At 44.5% G+C, this 21,342-nt stretch overlaps 1 protein-coding gene across 2 annotated transcripts in view; it reads right to left on the minus strand.

Annotated features, from left to right (window-relative positions):
• LRCH2 (leucine rich repeats and calponin homology domain containing 2) overlaps nt 1-21,013 on the minus strand; it is an 89,802-nt gene extending 68,789 nt beyond the window's left edge. For both annotated transcript variants that reach the window (XM_089781790.1, XM_089781789.1), the window contains exon 1: nt 20,731-21,013. In XM_089781790.1, the coding sequence (XP_089637916.1) occupies nt 20,731-20,998 (268 nt within the window). In that variant the 5' untranslated portion in view covers nt 20,999-21,013. The remainder of the gene's footprint in view (nt 1-20,730) is intronic.
• Between the last annotated feature and the right edge of the window lie 329 nt (nt 21,014-21,342).

Consider the following 21,342-nt stretch of genomic DNA (forward strand, 5'->3'; position numbering starts at 1 on the left):
ATGGCGGCGCCACTCCAGGGGGCGCCCTGCTGGCACTACGGGTACTGCTAGGGAAAACGCTCCGGAAGACACGGTGCACGCGGTGCGCACACCTACTTCGAATGGACATGAGCAACCACTCGAAGAACATTTTTTATTTTCCAGCCAACTATAAACCCTGTAAAAGCTGCATGCGGAGATTCAATTGGGATTCTTCCCTAGCTTTTACCATACAGGAGTACCTCAGTTACAAACATGGGAGTTACAATCAATCAACTACACACCTCATTTCAAACTGGAAGTACGCAATCAGGCAGCAGCAGAGACTTTAGTAAAGTATTGTGTTAAATGTAAATTACTAAAAAAATGGGGAGAGGGGTTTAAAATATTTGCAAGGTAAGGAAACTGTTTCGGTGCTTGTTTCATTTAAATGAAAATAGCTAAAAGTAGGGATGTTCGCATATAGTTGTGTAAACAATTAACCGATACGCCTGGACTTATCGGTTAACCCAAATGACTACACACAATTCTCCCCCCCCCCCCCCCCCCCGCTGCCTCTGTATCAGAGGCAGTAAGGGGGAGGGAGATGGTGCCTGTGGGGAGTCAGCTTTTAAGCTGGCTCCCTATGAGCAACAGATCCTGTGGAGCCACCTGCCCCGCCCCATGCTGCTGCCTCTGATATAGAGGAAACAGTGCACAGGGTGAGGGGGGCAGGCAGGAGCTGGTACACATGGGAAGCTGGGGGGGAGGTTTAGGAGGTGAAGAGGGTGCTAAGTATTGTGGAACCTGCAGGTTTGGGCAGTGAAGAGGCTGGAAATCACTCCCCCATCCTTCCTGCTGCCACTCCAGAGCTCAGCTGAGGGGCATAAAAGCTTCCCGGTACCTGTGCCTTGCAGGGCTTTGACACATGCAGATCTCAGCACCTCTTGTCCAGCGCCACTAGAAGGAAGGACTTGGGGTTTCCTGGGGCGCCTGCCCAGCTAGAGGAGTACCGACCAGGGCTGTTTCTCTGCACAGTACTGGGACTAGAACAGACCTCATCATTGGGGATATGGAAGATGAGCAGAGCTTGGCGTGGGGGGACAAAGCAGGGAAAGGACAGTGACTGGGGGTAAAGGAATGATGATTGGATAACAGAGGCAACATGCAACTGGCTGCTGCCTGACACCTTCCTGCACTCACCAGCTACTGCAGCGTGTAGTACACAGCCATTGCTGGCCAGAAACAGGACAAGGGGCCAGGCCAAGAGCAGGCACACAGCGGGAGCTGCTCTGACAGACCAACAGGGGGAGCGGCTGGCCCTGGGCACTGCATTTTTTCACTACCATGAGCTTTGCACACCCACCCACATCATCAACCACTGACACTCCCGCCCCGACAAACACACACTACTAGCTGGAGGGCAGCTGGCAAGCAGAGATACGGCAAGCAGCAGGATCCACCAGTACGAATGTGGGGAAGAAAGAAAATAAAAAACGGGCAAGTTGTCCTGTAAGAAAAAGCCAGGACACCTGCAGGAAGTCTTAAATACGGGACTAGCCCTTTAAAAACAGGACATTTGATCATCCTAAACAAGGTAATCTCAGTTTACAGATAATTCTCACCAAGTACTGAAAGGAGCATCTTATATGTGGAATAATAACGCTATATTAAGGTATCACAATCTAATTACCGTTCAAACAGTGCATATGCAATCATTTGACAGAGAAACTGTTGAATCAATACATGCAAGCAAATATTGGGCTCGTTAAATTAGAGATGTTAAATTGTGATTAACTGACTAATCAAATAGTCGATGCATTGAATAGTTGGTGCCTCTGCCATTGAAGTGTAGAAACAGCCCTAGGACTGTTGCCACGTGGAGCCCAGGGTCAGCTGGGGACTCCCCCACTGACCTTGGGCTCCATGCTGCGCTGCTGCTTTGAAATGCCACAGGGAGCCTGGTATCAAGCTCCTCGCGGCATTTCAAAGCAGCAGCACCATGGAGAGCCCAGGGTCTGGCCCCAGGTTCCACGTGGCACTGTTGCTTTGAAGTATCCCCACCTGATAGTGGCAGCAAAGGGGGGGAAGCAACTAGTCGACAAACTTGACTATCCAGTAAGCAACCAGTCCTTCACATCCCAACATTAAATCTAATACTCTGAATACATACAGAAATTACATATTCTACATATTATTTTGCTCTCATAAAGAGAAATATCCAGTCACTCCCTTTTCCTCTTTTCAAACACTAGAGCAAATGTGTCTCCCCACCCCCTGAAAAAAAAATCACAAAAGAGAAATGGGGGAAACGTCAACTCTCTCAAGATCTGCATCTTCCACAATGGAGCTTCAATAGCAGAAGAAATGGTAGAATCCATAACATGGACATGACTAAGGTGCACTGCTGTGCCATACAGCCCAACACATAACCATACCTAAGCTATACTGTAGATTTCACTTTTACAGCCAACAATGGATGTGAATTAATGAAGGACAGGTCCCATTCTAGCCTGTGTAGACAAAGTACATCAGACTGCACAAGATGTATGTGCACAGCACAGAAAAATGCCTAGCGTTTCAGACCAACATTCCTCCTCATACACATACACACACACACACACACATCCCCACCCCCCCTCAGGAACCATAAAGGTTAAAACACCACAACATAGTCTGCTATCACCATGACATTTAACCACACAACACATGCTTGAAAATCAAGTGCATATGCACCATCAACAAGAGAGCTTCTTTTGTCAAAGTAGACCATCTTCAAAAGTAAGACAAAGCTCAAGCATTCAGAGGATGCTAATGTGGACCCAGTAACTTTAAGATTTCCACTATTAAATGTCAGTGTCACCTATAGGCCATATGCTAATCCAAAAAAGGACTGTTCCACTTGTAGTAAGTTGAGGGTCAGTAGCATGACTGACATGGAGTCAGCAGGCCTAAATAGAGGCCTGTAACATGAAAACAGCAACAGGCCTGCAATCTTGTGAGCAAGACTTTGGTTCAGTAACAGGAGCCAAGAAAGAGGCCCTATTGATAATTGTATGATTGTGTAAGTTAGGTCGAGCATGGAAGGACACAGGGAGGCACTGGGTACAAACTGTAAGCCAAAGGGGAGTAATGGAACATCTTAATAAGAAATGTCTTGGTACAAAAACTCCCTAAAAACTAATGCACATACCGACCTAGGTTCAGGACCGGGTCGGAATTGACAGCATGAAGGTTAGTAAGTAAGCCCCCCTTCCATAAGGTGAGGGGTGGTAACTAGGCAACAGAGGGTGGTAACCTGGTACGTAAAGAAATTATGTAAGTTGTTTGTACCTGTCTATAAAAGGACACCGCAGAGGGTGCTCTCCGGCCGACCTTGGGGGGGCACACTACGCGCCTGACCGGCAGGTATCATTGCCTACACTTACAGAGTGCACAGTAGCTTAACTTTGACTAACTGCTGTTAATATCTGTTATATGGCAATAGACCTGCCCGGTGTTGGTACCTTGTCAATGCGGGCCATAGTGCCCAGTGGTGTAACATTGTACTGATCTCTGTTACCAACTGGTAGAGCTTTGCATTTGACAATAAACCTGCTCGATTGATTTCAAACCTTGCCTGCATCTGTCGTTTCCGGGGCCTCTCAGAGATCTCGTGTTGACCCAAGTGCATGGGGTCTAACACTCTAGATAAAGGGAGTACCGATTGTTACGCACACAGCCGAAAGTTTAACAATGGAGTAGAGGTCCTGTCAGGAGCGCGCCAGGACAACCCTGACCAGACGACGCTGACACTCACAGCCCAGACCACCGAAGGTACCGAGGTACGAAAACACCGAGGTACGACGCCACTATTATCTTTTTATTATATGGACTGATGCAGCTAAGGAGGGAGAGGCTTCACGTGCTGCCTCCATCCCCAGCACAATCCCATTGACAGGCTCACAGTCAATGAGAGCGGCCTGTTTGAAGAACAGGCAGTGTGAAAAGCACCCCTTCTTCCCTCAGGCTTGAAGCTATTCAGAGCCACATGGCCCCTGCAGCAGATGCAAGAATGGAGCAGGCAGAGAACCTGCCTGAGAACCCTTCTGTGCTGCTTGCTGGGAGTCGCCCAAGTAAGTCTTCTGAACAGAGCTTGCCTCTGGCACCCCAACCCTTCCCTCCTCCCAAGCCTTTGACTCCTCTACTCTTGCCTCCCTACCCCACAAACCTTCTCCCTCCCCGTCCTGTACCCTGCACCCTAATCCTCTGACCCAGGGCACAACCCTCTCCCTGCCCAAGGTCACAGCCCAAACCCCTGTACTCCCTCCTACACCTCAATCTCTTGCCCCAAGTCACAACTACCTCCTTCACCCAAACTCTCTCCCAGATGCACACCATCTCTTGCACCCCAATCCTGTACTGCAAGCTCCCTTGTGCACCTAACCTCCATCCCACGCCGCACACTTCCTCTATTAAAATCATGGGGAGTATGGCCCCTGACCACTTTCTAACTCAGGGTGGGAAATAATTTTTGAGGGGAGGCCATGCCAAGAATTTGGAGACAGCAGGTTCCTTTCCTCATGAACAGGACAACATTGCAATGAGTAATCTGTGAAGGACTAGAAAATATGGGACCCACAAAGGATGCTTTGTTTAACAAATCATACACCAGTATCTGAGTTACACATTTAAATATACTGAAATTGCATCATTAATGATCACATTAAGTTAGCCATTACTTGAGAAGGAAGGAAAAGTTACTACTCTAGAACCTACTCCTTTTTGCTCCCAATTCTGCTATTCAATGGACGGGACAATTCTATTTACATTTAATCCCAGAACAGTTTTTCATAAATTTAGTAATTTGAGAGGTGAGGAAGATTACTTTTATATCCAACACAAACATGGGCCCTTTCCAGAAAGTGAAAGTGAAAGAATGAAATAAAAAAGTAACAGTTTTGTTTATTTGTTTTTGAGGAAAAGTATAGCTTAGCACTAAGACTCCTTGCCAGAGCAGGGAAAATTTAGGATCCTTGACTTTGTCTCAAGCGGAATGGTAAACCACAGAAGGCAAAAGGGGAAAAAAGCCCCATGGCTCCAAAATCTACCACCATTGAACTGGGCGCTAATATTACTCCCGGAAACAAAAAATGTTTGATGTCATTTAAACATCTATTAGCAGGGCTCGACAAACCGCTGAATCTACTCGCCCATGGCGAGTAAATTTCAGCCGGTCGCTCCGTGAGCCCCATTCACCAGCGCTTCGTGCATGCGCAGTGTGAGGCTGGCGAGTGGCTCTCGCTGGGGTTTGTCAAGTCCTGTCTATTAATACTAAAATTTTAGTCATTCTAATGTAAAAAGTGCCTGTTTTATATCAGGGTAAAGTTCCTTGGATTCCTATGGTCCCATCAGAGGCCGAAGTTAAATTTAAATGATCTGTGTAAGCAATTTTTGTACCAAGGCTGTGATTACAGACACCCTCACAGGTAATTCCAAGTGCCCGCTCTGAAAGTCAAAAGAAATTTCATATAAATGTGTGTATATCTGTGATATTTTTCTCACTGAAACAATATAACTTCAGTGGACAAGAGGTGGGGAAAAGGATTCTTTTCTGTCAAAAAGCACAAGAGAGTCAGGACAACTGATATGTATTCCAAAAACTGACAAACTACCGGTGACACTTATGATAAACAGGTAAATGAGGCTAGTTCTCTATTTCACTGTGATGTGACAAGTTGTTACTGTGTGTAAACAGCTTTAATATTTTTCGGTGGAAGACATATTAAAGTCTATATATTATTAAAAAGCAAGAGATTCTTTTCAACAATAATTAGAATATAAATTTCTCTGCAGTTTACTGCAGCTGCTTGATCAGTACCATTTAAAGTTAATGTTGGGAACAACTTAAAAATAGTCAACGAATAAATTGCCAAGGGAGGTGGTGGAATCTCCCTCTCTGGAGATATTTAAGAACAGGTTAGATAGACATCTGTCAGGGATGGTGTAGATGGAGCTTGGTCCTGCCTTGAGGGCGGGGGGCTGGACTCAATGACCTCTTGAGGTCCCTTCCAGTCCTATGATTCTATGAGTACCTTCTCATTCTAGTCCACATACAGATAAACTGTCTTCAGAGTTACAACTGCCTAGCATCTTGAAATCTCCATAGACCCACTCTCAGAAGAGCTGCTACCAGGATGCTCTGGTCTGTTCACTTACCAACTCCGCAGCCACGGAGCCTCACAGCTCCCACTGGCTGTGGTTTGCCATTTGCAGCCAAGGGGAGCTGTGGGAAGCACTGTGACCCAGGCTGCTGCTTCCCACAGCTCCCGTTGGCTGCAAACGGCAAACTGCAACCAATGGGAGCCAGGAGGCCCTGTAGCTGCGGAGCTGACAAGTAAACAAACCAGAGCAGACCAGTAGCAGCTCTCTCAGAATGGGTCCACAGATCACGTTGAGAATCTCTGGTTTAAATAATTATTTTTATTTTTAATTGGAAAAAAGTTATGGCTATTATGTTTAGCGTTAATAAAAATATTTCCTAACAAAATTAAAACAAAGTTACCAATTCAACTGTCATTTTAGTGCAAAGAACATTTTTACTGTTAGAAATCACAAAATAATTCAAATTAGTTATGGAGAAAGTAAAGGAAGCTTTACAAGTTTCTAGTCCAAATTTACTACTGATGGTAATTAGGGATGTAAGAGACTAGTTGAGTAGCTGACTATCCAATAAGCAGAAGCTTAATGGATAGTTGACTAGTTCCTCGACTAGTAGCTGCCCCCTCCCCCCGCTGCCTTTAACAGAGGCAGCAAGAGCGGGGAGCAGGAGCCAGTGCTGGGGGGAGCCATCTTACAAGCTGGTTCTCCTCAGCACTGTCTCTGCAGGGGGCAAGGTAGTAGCAGGGATTCTTGACTCACACCCAGTCCCAGACGCTGCAGCTCTTAACACATTCAAAAATCAGAAGCTCAGCGGGGGGACCCAGCGCAAGCCAGTAATCAGAGGTCCCAGCTCGCGCTGGGTCCCCCCTGCTGTGCTTCAGCCTTTTACATGTATTAAGAGCCTACCTGGTCACCAATTGACCTCACCTGCCACTGTCCTATAAAAAGAAAAGAGAAAAATCTCAGAAGTGCATGTCTGCTAAAACAGGAGGAAAAACCCACCTGCATCACCAACATGTAAAGTTTGTGTTCAATATCATTCTTTAGTATCATTAGTACAGTAATAAGTAACAGAAAGAGAACAGTGCCCATGCCACTCAGAAAAGTGAAGAATTTCAACTGCTACTAACACATCTTTTAGGACTCTGAATAATATTTAGTTAGAAACTGTTTGTGTCACGCTTTGTAATAGTAAACCAGGGAAATAAACACCGTCTGCTCCAAAAGAGGATAATTGTTTTTTCAGAAGAGAGCTGTTCCTATTGCTACTCCAAAACTGAAGCAGTAATCATCTTTTGGTGACATCAATCATTTTTGCAGTAACCAACTTGTGTCAGAGAAAGAGGAAGTTATTTTTTTTCTCTGAGGAATACAAATCCTGGTTTTATGCGATTATCTTTTTTAAAGAATTGAGTAAGTACAAGATGAACGAGAATACCACCATTCCCCAAGAAGAAAAAAAGTGGTCTATGAGAGATCAGCAGAAGTCCACAAACACACACATACCATGTGATAGAGCAGTTGGCTACCACAGTCTGATAGACAATACATTTTCTGGCCATTGGGTGAATAGTTTTCTGTTTCTTGAGTGACCAGAGATGGGGCTGCTACAGAGCAATTAAGTCAGGCAGGCACATGCAGCAAGTGAGAGAGCTGCTAATCCAAATACCTGGAGCCCATTAAAGGCCTGCTGGGGCTGGTTTAAAAGGCTTCCCTTCAAAGAGGGCTGGAGGAGCCAAGGACTGGGAGTGAGGAAGTGTGCTGTGGAGAAGCAGAAAGATACTGGGAGTGGTCATTTGGGGAAGTGGCCCAAAGAAACGGCTGCAACACTGGGAATGGAGGAAACACTGTCTGTCGCCACTGCCTTAGGATTCCCGGGCTGGAACCTTCAGTAGTGTGCCGGCCCGGGTTCCCCCCGCAACCCTGCCCACACCACTGTACAGTCTACCCGAGAGGGAAGACTGAGACTACAGACGGGGTTTCATCATAACCCTTGACTGGCTTTTGATAAGGGTGGCTTATCTTAACGGCCGTGCCTGCGCAAGAACCCGCAGAGCATCCACACTGCCCCGCCCGCTCTTGCACAAGAAGATTTGCAGTACGACGTCAGAAGACAGGGCTTCTTGCGCAAGAGCTACGCTCTTTTCTAACAAGTGTAAGCCTTCTCGCGCAAGAGGGCAGTGTGGACACATGGCAGGGGTTCCTTGCGCAAGAAAGCCCTATGGCTAAAATGGCCATCAGAGCTTTCTTGCACAAGAGAGCGTCCACACTGCCACGGATGCTCTTGCTCAAAACACATGGCAGCGTGGACGTGTTCTTGCGCAAGAACCCGGCAGTGTAGACATTTTTTCAACAATTAGACTTTTTTCTGTTATCAAGTGGTTTGCTCCCCTCTGCCCCCTGTCAAGAAACAAAATAACCGTAGTTTCCAAAAAAATCCAAGAATAAATGAACAGGCTTTTATTAAACTCCTGAAGTAAACTGTTTTACTATACAGTGATATTTTAACTTCCAATTAATTATTGTGAAAAAATAAAAACTAGGTTAAGACAGGCCCACGGGCTCACCTGCTTTAAAGACCTCTAATGATTCTGCTACTTATGAACATTGTAGCATTAACAAAATGAATACAGAATATTAGTAGTAGAAAACAGTTCAATTACTTTAGCTAAAAAGCAGATCACAGATTAATGTCATCAGCTTACCAATTTAGAAATAAAAAAATGTAATCGTAGGGGGTTTCAGTAATTTACAGTAACATTGCGATCTATAGCCAGAAAGATTTAGAGAGTATGCAAAAGAAGGTTTTAAAATAACAAAAGATAAACACATAATATGTTAAGGAGGCCTGTAGCTCCTTAAAGATAAACACTTTTTTTGGACATTAGTTTTTGTGGGTTTGAACCCACATCTGATGAAGTGGCTAATCACATGTATTTCTTGAAGGTGCGCAGATATTTCAGAAAAAAAATTTCATTACATGGAATATTCATTGTTTTTATTTTACAAGATACATAAGGATGTTTTAATTAGTTCTTCTCTATTTATACCTACTGAATCATTCCATAGGTTTATGGTAGCCCACACATCAAACTACTGTATTTGCAGCTGGAATCCCCAGCATTCTTCCTTTTTCATCCATTCAATTCCACATAACCAAATACAGAGGTTATCCCAAACTAAGATCAACTGATTTTAATGGATAGGGTGCTTACATTTTCACCTATTCCTTTAAGATTTGAGGAGGTGTTGTGTCCTAGTGGAAAGGTCACTGGACTAAGACCAATGAGACCTGGGTTTGATTGCTGACTTAGTCGTTGGTCTGCTAGGCCATCTTGGATAAGCCACTTTGCCTTTCCATGCCTCAGTTTACCTATCTGTAAAATAAGGATAATGATACTCACCTCCTTTGAGATACATACATGAAAAGTACTATGTAAGAGCTATATTATATATTTAAAAAGCCTCACACACCCCTGATTAAACTGACAACATTGTTCCATTAACATTACATTAGGTAAAATACTTTTAAAGTGAATGTAAACTATTTGAAGTACATCCTGTACACCGCATTTTAACAATCCAAAATTTTCAAGAATTTCAGCAAAACAAAACAATTGAACTGCAAGTTCCAATTGCGCTCTCATCACCACCACAGGACTGACAATCCAGGGGCCAAGTCCAACAGTAATGCTCTATAAACATACCATGTAACCATGTGGCTGTTTTACATGACTGCAATAGAAACAATAACTCTGCGTCAAGCTGAATGAGCTTTGACATAGCATTTATCATCACAATGCAAAATCGAATCAGTCATCTAGTGACGGTACTGCTTGAGGAACTGCAGTTAAATGATACAAAGCCAAGTGTAATTTAAGAAGGTTAGTCCTATCCAAGGAGGTCTCTGAGAGTCTTTTGACATCAAGTATATAGAAAAAGGCCTTCAAGGCAGATGTGCAATTATGGCAAACTTACCAGTGCAGACTTCTCATTAACGCAGAACTCAGGTGAGTCCGATGCACCACTTTTACACTTATACTATAGCATGTTGTATAAAGTCGATCAGACACTAGCACTTGCACTTCAGTTACTCTATGTAAATTAAGTGACACCACCAAGGAAAATATTCTTCTGGATAAGAAATTTGATGTCAGAGGTACTGACACCAGATAAGCCATCATTTCCTTTGGTAAGACCACATTAATATTCCACAAAATGAAAGGAGGGCATGCTTTCTAATTTATATCAGGTCCTGAATAAACCAGACGAACAGGGGCTGTGGACACACTGGTCAATCTTCTAGTCATTCATGAAGAGTAGAAAAGTCTGTCATATGAACCTAGGTGGAGTTAATCTAAGTTACCTGAAAGCAGTTTGGCAATGTGTAGGGGAGGCAAAAGGATCCACATGGCCCTACGGCATAAACCTTTTCAATTTTGGAAGGGGTTGCTTCCAAAAGGCCAGGAAACCTTAAAGGACTTGCTCAAATGCACAATGCCTACAGAGCTCTTTCTTCTCTGAAGCCAGGCTGTCAAGGGAGGATTGTGGTGCTGGAGTGGAGTTAAATGCCCTCATTGAAAGATCATCTGAGGTCCAGCCCTTAAGTATGACGTCAGCTTTGATTGAGTTCCTGTAAAAAGAGCCATGGATCATATTTTTCTGGCCAACATGGAGAGAAGGATCGTGTAACTCTTGTTCTTGAAATTTACTAGTACTACTTTTGTTACCAAAAGGACTGCTGTAAAGTTGGGATGATTTAGTTGGGATTGGTCCTGGTTTGGGCAGGGGGCTGGACTTGAGGACCTCCTGAGGTCTCTTCCAGCCCTAGGATTCTATGAAAGTTACACAGTGGTCTTCTCTGCAATGGAAGAAAAAAAGCATCTTTTGCAAGTATAGTGTTTTCATGGTATCTAAGGTAAACGTTTAATTGGTTACCTGATAACTTGATGCTTCTCCATTTCAGTTAACATCTAAACTCTGACCCCAAGAGCCCCACATAAAATACAGGGATGCTGTAGAACTTCTTACGCCTCTAGTTCCCTGGTTAAATGTTTAACCAATAGAATTTGAATGGATTACACTGTTACTGTTTTTACACATTATTTACATCTCTAATGAGGCAACAAAGAGATCAACAGCTTCTTGTTCAGATAAATGGCAAGTGCTCTGGCTCTAGTGTTCCATATTGGAGGAAAGACCACTTGTGAGGATGTACCAAGATCAACTCAGTCTGTTTGTGGAGGTGTCCTTCCCTACTAGAAACACAGAAACCAAGAATGACAGTGGGCAAGCTGAGATTTCAAGAAACCAGCAAATGAGAAAACTGGTTTTTGAAACAGATTTTTTTCTCGCCTGCCTTAAAGGGGATTGCAAGACAAATCATAGATTTGAAGGAGCGCAAGGCTACACTGGTCTCAGATCTTGTGTTAAAACTTCCCCTGATGTAGGGATATGAAGTTTTTTCTGGACCTCCTAAAGCTCAGTGAATCTGGGTCTCTTCTCTGAGGCAGTATCTTGCTACTCCATCACTTATACCAGTGTTTCTCAACACTCCTAAGAGGAGTACAATTAGGGGGTACTCGAGAGAAATCTAGGGGGTACACCAACACAACTGAAATTTGAAGAAAACTGACTGCTTTTGTTTTCAGTTTTACAGCGCTTTATTATTTTTGTATTTTTACACCCAAAAATTTCATAGCCTAGCTGTGATTAAGTTGTTTAAACAAATGTGTTGCAATGGCAGAAAAAAAAGTGTGTCCCCAAAAACTGTAGTTACTGGAGGTACTTTTTTTTTAAAGGGGTACTTTTTTAAAAAAGGGGGGGGGGGTACTTTATAAAAAGGTTGAGAAACACTGACATACTATAAAAAGCTCCTGCAGTTGTAATAGGTCAGATATCCTCCTATCTTATGATTTTAAGTTCTGTAATTTGTTTTGGGGAAGAAACTTCACCAGAGCAGAGTTCGTCTTCCAAAGATTATCATCCCCTTTGACCACGGAAGCCTAATATTCTCTGACTCGAGAATTGTTACAAAAATGGGTAAACATTTTTTTCCAAAGAAATCCCACAGCCAGAGCTCTGAGTTCTGGTAGGGATGTTAGATATCATGTAACTGAAGAGTCACATAACTGCATGAAATCTTAGCAGTTACACAACTGTTCGATAGTCCCCAAGAGCAGGGCCAGCAGCCAATGCACTCCCAGCCCCACTCCTGGGGAACCCCCGCCACTCTGTGCTGCTACCTCTGTATCAGACCAGGGAGTTCTACTCTGATAGATGCAGCAGCATGGGTGTGAGGGGAGCAGGCGGCACCAGGGAGCTGGTGCTGGGGGGGGGGCAGTTTTTAAGCTGGCTCTCGCCCCCCACCTCCCTCCCGCCGCCCCCAGCACCAGCTCCTGCCTGCTCCCCTCCGCACTGCCTCGGTAAGGACAGAAGGAATTATATTTGAAACTACTCAGGACTTTTTTTGAAAATATAAATGTCATAACACATATTGCACATGAAATTAAAACATTTACTATGAATGCAGTTATTTTAATGTTCAGATAATTTCATCTCACAGTAAATTTTCTCTTCTCTGTTAGATATTTAGGGATGCTACTTCATTTCACCTACTTTTGTTAACTGTTTTCGAAAAAATAAATTTAAAGTGCCAATTTTCAAACTGGAAACATGAAACCAACATGAAACAGAACTGCATTCTTAGTGTCTCAAAAAACAGCTTCACAGCTCTTTAGATTAATGCAATCAAACAGAACACTATGCAATATAAACTAAAAAAACAATAAAAAGATAATTTGACAGGTACTGTCTGGAAAAAAACTATCTTTACATGAAAGGCCTTTAAAATTAATTATTTACCGGCTTCCTAAATAAATCATTTGCTCTAAAAGAGAACAAAAAGATACTGTCAGTTCATAAACACCTTGTGGTATGTAAACTGCTAACTGGCACATTTGTGCTGAATTAAAATATACAGGGAATGATTATTACCATAATACATGTAAAACAGGGTCTGAAAATATCAGTTGGTGGGGCTTTGGCAGTATTAAAAAGTGTTTCGGTGGTATCTCTTTGAATTGCCCTGATAATCACAAGCAGTTGAAAAAAAAAATAGAGAATAAGGCTTGAAATCTAGGTTTGTTGCAATAGGCCAATGAAACAAAATCCTAAGGAGTCAGTGCAATACCAGATGAGAAGAAGCATCTTTCACTCTTACCTTTGCAACCTGGAGGCTATTTAGACACTTCTAAAATGTATACCCTGCCCAATCTGTTCCTCCCCCCTTCCTCCTTGCTGCCTCTATCAGAAAGAGGCAGCAAGAGAGGAGTAGAGGAAGAGGTGCTGGAGGGAGCCGGCTTAAAAGCCGGTTCCTCCAGCTCCGTGGGAGGAGCCAGACAAGCAGCAGCAGCATTCCATCTTTGAAATGTACAAGAGTCCCCACTGGGGATCTTGGACATTTCAAAGCGGAAATGCCACATGGAGCTTGGGGTCAGCAGGGGCCTCCCCACTGGACCCACGTTCCAGGTGGCATTTCAATCTTTGAAATGCATAAGAGTCCCTTGCACAACAGCAGAACAGCCAGGCCAGGCCAGCTCTTGCTACATTTCAAAGCAGAAGCGCCCTTATCGACTAATAGAATAGTCGATGGAAATTCCATCGACTATTCGATTAGTTGATTAATCTAATTTTAAACATACCTAGATTTGACGCATACATTTTATTTCCAAGTCTTCTACAGAAGACAGTTAATGAAAGACTGACGCTGCCTTCTGACCATTACTCAACCCCACTGGCTTTTTGCAGGAAATGCCTATCATCAATCAGAAAAACAGGGAAGGAAAGAAAATAAGAACTGTTCAATCTGCCAATTCATGGAAACTTTACTACTAAGACAAATGTGTACTGCCCAGTTCACATTAAATTTTACAAACTCTGGAAAACAAAGCAAAACACTGGTGAAATGTTAACACCACCGATGAAGAGATAGGACTATAGGAAGAAAGCTCTCCTAGCTACAGTAATATTGTACAACCAGATGAGGTAACTTAAATGTGTCAACTTAGGACAGACTTTCTACTGGAATTACATCTTTTTTAGTCTGTTAATGGTGCCTTTCTTCCATTATTTCTTAAATAAAAACAACCTGTTTTAGGTTCTGCTCCGTTTAAGATGATGAGTCTTGCAGATGAGTCTTGCAGATTTTCCCAATCTCATTTTTCAGAGAACTAAACCTACTAGTCAGGAGACTGCAGATGGAGTCACTTATTTTTGGAATCAATCTCATCAGGCATTGCTTTTAGAAAAAGATGCAAGGCAGAGTAAGCGCCATCTTTCAGAAAAAGCATCTGCTAATGTCTCAAACCCCTTTTTCCCAAGCCAGTCATCTAGCTGCTGAAAGGGAAAACCAACCCCTTTCTCTCCACCAACCTCAGAGTCCCATGTTTGCTGCAGGTTAGGGGGTGGCTTATGCTGTTCTAGCCCCCTCTAGCAGATTTAGGACAAGTGTTGGAATTACCATACTGTACTCATCTCTGCCCCAGACAACAGCCTAAAACACTGGTGTGCATGATTCTGATCAGTTTCACTAAAGGTCACAGTTCTGAGTAGCAATGGAGAAACTTGACAAAATTATTACATTTCATTCTATTCCTGCTAACACTGAGAGCATGACTACTGTCCACCCTGGAATGAGGTCTTCATGGGACCATTCAGACATTCAAGTTAATAAAGGGAAACCACAGTATTCTTTACTAAAAGTTACTGCATGTTCAGACTAGGAATGTTAAAATACGTTTAAGTAATCATGTAACCGCTGAAAACTTCAGCGGTTACATGTGAGGGCAATCTCCCGCTTGCCACACCACACTGCTTCCTCTGTAACAAAGGCAGCGAGGGAGGGGGGAGAGGAGATGGAACTGATTTGCACTTAGCAGCGCAGGGGGGGGCAGGTGGCTCCCCAAGAGTCGGTGTGCACAGGGAGCCAGCTTTTAAGCCCATTCCTGGGTGTAACTGTGTACAAGAATACATTTTCACATCCCTAGTTTAGACAACATTTAGACAGTGTTCCAGTAGCCACATTAGCTCTCATTACCCCCCCCCCCCCCGGAGGGAATTCAAGCTGTTGGGGCTTCACACCTTAAAACAGGACTACTCAACTTTGGAAGCCCCGGGGACCACAATGATACTCTGAGCACATGCCGAGGGCCTCAACTTAAGTGTGGTTTCATGTACATGCAAATATATATACACAAAAATATGCAAATAATTTTTCACACTGACGAGCATGAATACAAAGATTAAGGCAAGACTACACAACACACCGGCCCCATTTAAGTCAGTTCTGATTATATTAACAACATGCAATATTTACCCAATTTCCACTGATATGACAGCACTTTTAATAAGCAATGACAGTCCAGGAATTTAACTACTAAAACACATATCAACAGAAGACCATTATATTGACTCGCCATTATGGAGTATGCTCCCAAGGGAGGTCATGTTCAAAGTATCCCACCCACGGACTGTGTGTTGAGCCCTGCGTAAACCCAAACTGCATCACAGACTGCAAACAAGCAGGCCACATATGGCCCATGGGCTGCGTGTTGTGTAGCCCTGCCTTAAAACCTAAGTAGTTTGGGATTTGGAACTTGGATATCTGAGGCCTTGTTTTCCATTAGACATGGATGTGTTTTTCTGCACTAAGACGGATGCTGACAGCAATTTCTATATGTTTGATGAAATAAAAGCTTCATACAAAAGCTACATAAGAATGTTATTTAAGATGCAATGTCAAACTTTCGAAAGGTAGGAAGTGCTAGCTTGACAGTTGCCCATGCAAACTTAGTTCTGTCCCTTGTGTCTCCAATCTGCTTAATACAGTATGAAGGGTCCCTGTGATTAAAAAATGTCATGTGACCAGGTAATTAAAACTCTCTCCTAAGGCAAATACCTAGACAACCTTAATTTTAATCTCTTTTGTAACACATTTGACTTTTCCCGGCTTTAGAGTTCTTGACTTTGCAAACTAAGAAACATTGACTGGAAAGAATAAATAACTAATTACTTCAGAGTGGTCCCCAAAATAGGAGGAGACAACACATTGGCATGCAGGCATTGGAAAGAAGCTTCCCTTTCTGCTTATGCTATAACTATTCCACTGTTTTTCAAAACTTTTAATCTGGCACTTTTCGTATGCAAGAAATGCACCAATATAACTTGACAAAGGCTGAAGTATATCAATTTATACGTATTATGACATAGGGTGTTCTTCAGTTTGCAGTCACATTTTCTCCACTAAGCTTCAGATGCACCTCACTCCATTTCTGCAATAAAATCTAGACTCAAGTTACAGAACAGTTCCTGGTTCTAAAATAATAAATTGAGTTCTTATTACCTGACAGCCTGTCACCTGTTACTATTCATATTGATATCAATACCATCAAAACCTCAAACTTCTGTTTCAATAAAAAAGGTACAGTTTGGTTACATGTCTATGACATAAATCCTCACATTAATATCCTCACAACAGCTCTCTGACTGTAAATCAACTGATCTACAAGGGGCCAAACAAACATGAAGTAAACAGACAAATAATGTCAGTAATGCCAATGACACATCCTTCAAAACTGTCAGTAATCATACCAGTCTCGGACATCAATATTCAGAAGATAAGATGTAACAGGGAGGCTGAAACATCCCAAGACAACCTCCCCATAACAGAGAGGCTTTGCAGCAGACACATTTCAAAGACCATCATTTACCTCTCTCTTTGTTAATGCTGTGGAAGAGGGTAGGTCCTTTGTCTATAGGATAGGCATTAGAGATGTGATGCTTATCCAGTGCCGCTCACCGGTTCCAGTTAACCAGTGGGGGCTGGAGCAGTTCGCTGCCCACTGTGGCCAGGGGGCTGCTCCAGCCCTGGGGGGCCTGCCACAAACAGGGGTGCTCCAGCCTGGCCAGAGCAACCCATCCTTGGCGGGCCCAGGCACACCATAGGCAGGGGCTGCTACAGCTTGGCTGATGCAGCTCCTGCCTGTAGCGGGGGGGGGGGGGGAATCACTCCAGCACAGCCACGGGGGGGGGGGTCGCTGAGGGGAGGGAGTACTCCAGCCCAGCTGCAGCCTCCCCATCCACCCCATCTTTAATCTGTTAACCAGTTGAACATCACATTTAACTGATTAACCAATTAAACAGGATTTTACATCCCTAATTGGCATCCCTAGCACTGCACAGGCACCTATAGGCATATTTTTAATATTTTAAGAAACAATGAATTAGCACTGAAGTTTGGTGAGGCAGTGTCAGGATGCTTGTACATCTGCTGATTATGTGGTCCCTGTTCTGTGCATAGAAAAGAATAGTTTCAAAGGCTGTCCACATGGCACTTTTCATAAGCATTAAATTGCCATGTTTTATTTTGTTTTTAAACCGAGTTCACAGAAATAAAAAAGCAAAAACATAAGACACACTGCATGTGTCTCAACCGGATAGCAGATACACACATTCCCTGGCCAAGTCAAGACTTCAGTGATGTAATATACCTGTATGCTTAATTCCCATCAGAATTAACAGAGCCCACACAATGAGAGGATGTGGGCCTCAAGACTGTAGTTAGTTTGCTCTTGGAGCATTTCCTATTGGATAGCCTCCAGTTTACATAGATTCTCCAGTTTACAGGATCTGACAGATGTATAATCAGCATCGAAGGGCCAGATTACCATTGCTGCAAGATTATTGCAGGATATAAATTTTGCTACGTAATATTATGAGATGCAGTAAACCGCCAGAAGCCTTTGCTACAACACTTGCAACTCATGGTATGGTAAAGCATTTAAAACTTCAATATATACAGGAGACCACATAAACGACAAGCTGGGGGAAGGGAAGTGTTCAAAGTGGGAAACAATCACCCATACTCCTGTTCCTGGATTGGACAATTCAGCTCAAGTTTAAATAAGTAACTGTGTCACAACTGAGTTACACTTAATTCAACAGACATTTTATAAAATGTGAACCATAAATACTTCCAACTCAGTAAACAGATATTGGGGTCTAGGGAGGAAGAATGTTGTTGTGGTTAAGGCTAAGCTATAGTAGCTGTTCTAGGGTCCTGTTGTCAGCTCTACCACAAGCTTTAGTCACTTACAGACAAGTTTTCAAAAACAACTACCACCATTGACTTGTAGTGGACCTGTGTGTGCTTAGCACATCTGTAAGAAAGTCAAGATGAGTAACAACTGAGGCAGCAAACCAGTGAGAATGTGTAACCACTGTGCCTCAAATTACATAAGAAAAAGATAGGGATAAATATTTCCGTTTCACAGGCACCTTGCGAGTGGAGCTAATTTACTGGTAGTGTTAAGTGCCATAGAAGTGCTTGTAAATAAATACAAATAGTGTTACAACAACATAGAGTCTGATGCTTTAAAGAAAATCTGTAAGAAACAACTTTTGCTGCACTTGCAAAAACAACTAAAAATTCACTCAAAGGTTAAAAGAAACAGATGAGAAAATCGAAACCAAATTTTAAAAGCTACAAAATTCTTGTTTACAAACAACTTTAGGGAAAAAAAACCCACTGAAGTACAACCTATGCATTTTAGGGATTAATTCTTTAGTAGGTCCCACAGTAAACCAGTTCTGCTGTATACAAAGAGCTGGAGACTCAAGGTGCCATTTGCCAATATTACAAAGGATTTGAACAAATTCCTTGATGCCATAAAAGCACATACAGTTCTTTGTAGCAAAGACCTCTTTGTATGCATTTGCACAGTATCTCACATGATGAAGCCTCAGTTCCGATTAAGGCCTCTAGGTGCTTCTGTAATATAAATGACATTCTGACAAAGAGTCAGATTGCTATTAATGTACACAAATTGTTTTGTGTTGGTATTTTAATTGTTGCATACATTCAAAACAGTTACAGTGCTTTGACCAGCACATGCCCATTAATGTATGGACTCATGATGAACAGAAGGCAAGACGGAAGAAATCTTTTAAGATACTCAATATACATTTCTTCATTTACATTTTCATTGTTGAGTATTTACACACAGAAATGCTTAGTGTGTTGATTAGCACATTTTATAGCCTTTGTTTTTAAAACAGAAAAATGTAGAGCTATCACTCCACAACTCATTTTTAAATTAATCTTGTGCATCTATTGTAAAACAATTAAAGCATTCTTGCCTAGAATAGAACCATTAACAGACTTATTGATGAATACTTCAAACATCCAGTCTCTTATCAGGCCTCCACAAATCATAAAAAAAGACACTGTGATCTTACTGAGCAAGATTGCTTATAACTCTACACACAACATGAAGTCCACAACAAAGACTAAGGAAGAGTAAGTATTCAATAGACCATTGAGCACAGAATTGTCACAGATGGGGGAAAGCAATAGTGTTCTGACTCTCATTCAAAATGATAAACAAATTACCCACAATCCCATGAAAAAAAAAATATCGCTTTCAGTTTCCTACTGAAAATCCCTTGCTACTTTTGAATACATCAGACCACCATTAATATATATATATATATATATATATATATATATATATATATAATTCTACCATCCCACCCAAATTAACTCACATTCAATTGTGAGTTCTGTAGCAAATTAATGTAGAAATACACATTACAACTCTTGTAGCACATAAATATCAACCAGATTTTCTAGAGACTATACAGAAGCAAACATCTCCAATTCACCTCACATTTTAAGTCAAGATGAATTCAATGGTCTAGTTTTCTACATGTGCATGTAGTAACATGGTGCACACATTCAGTCCTGAGCTGCTGATGTGCACCCCATACCCCTCCTAACTCATGATGGGAAAGAGGCGCATGGGGAACTCCCAAACAACCACCCTGTATGATGAGGGAGGAGACGCCCCCATGGGGCCAAAGCCCCCAGAACAGGCCAGATGAACCAGCCTTGATTACTGAGACTGCAAAATAAGCAACTCACCAGCTCCCCCCCAAAGTGCTGCCCCAACATCTCCCCTCCCCCCCATCAGCTGCCCCCCCACTGTCCTCCCACCACACACTGCCCCCCCATCGACACCCCCCACACATTGCCCCCCCATGCCTCCCTCCCCCCCACACGGATCTTATCTCCCCCTCACCTCCCCCCCACACACTGCCCCCCCATCGACACCCCCCACACACTGCCCCCCCATCGCCCCCCCACACACTGCCCCCCCATCGACACCTCCCATACACTGCCCCCCATCGACCGCCTCCCTCCCCCCACACGGATCTTATCTCCCCCTCACCTCCCCCCCACACATTGCCCCCCCATCGGCCGCCCCCCAGACACTGCCCCACCCCCCCATCGGCCGCCCCCCCACACACTGCCCCCTCCCATCAGCCGCCCCCCCACACACTGCCCCCCCACACACTGCCCCACCCCCCCATCGCCCCCCCACACACTGCCCCACCCCCCCATCGCCCCCCCACACACTGCCCCCCACACACTGCCCCACCCCCCATCGCCCCCCCACACACTGCCCCACCCCCCCATCGCCCCCCCACACACTGCCCCACCCCCCCATCGCCCCCCCACACACTGCCCCACCCCCCATCGCCCCCCCACACACTGCCCCCCCCGGCCCGCACCCGCTTGCGTGGTGTCGCTCAGGTCGTAGCCGCCGCCGGGGAAGTCGCGGAGCTTCCTGCCGCTGAGGCAGAGGATGCCCGAGCCCGCCGCCTCCTCCAGGGCCCGCTCCAGGCTGCGGCCCGGCGGCAGCGGGGCGGCGCCCCAGGGCGGCCCGGCCGGGTAGCAGAGCGTGAGGTGCGCGGGCAGCCCCAGCCCCCCGGCCGCCGGCCCCAGCCCGGCCGCCATGTCGGAGCGCAGCGCCCCGCGACACACCGCCGCGCCGCGCATGCGCCAACGGCCCCGCCCCCGGGAGCGGCCTCGCGCGCGCCGGGCTCCGCTGCTCCGAGCGCGTGAGCTGGGCGCGTGGCCCCGTCGCAGAGCCCCGCGGGGGAGGGGTCAGAGCCACGGCGCGGCTGCCGCTGCACGGCCCTAGGCACCGTGCACTCGCCCCCCCCCCACGATATTGCACCGCCCCCCAGCCCTCCGTCTAGGGCCGGCGCCCCGGCTGCACTGGCCCCTCTGCAAGAACTGGCCACTGCCCGCACTGCACGGGCCTTCTCGCACCAGTACATTTATAGCCTCGCGTGGGAACCAGGGCTTCTGCCCCAGGAGTTATTCCTCTCCTCGGAGGA

This window comes from Pelodiscus sinensis, chromosome 13 (genome assembly GCF_052426305.1).
Source record: "Pelodiscus sinensis isolate ZL-2025 chromosome 13, ASM5242630v1, whole genome shotgun sequence".
In the NCBI taxonomy this organism is placed as follows: domain Eukaryota; kingdom Metazoa; phylum Chordata; order Testudines; family Trionychidae; genus Pelodiscus; species Pelodiscus sinensis.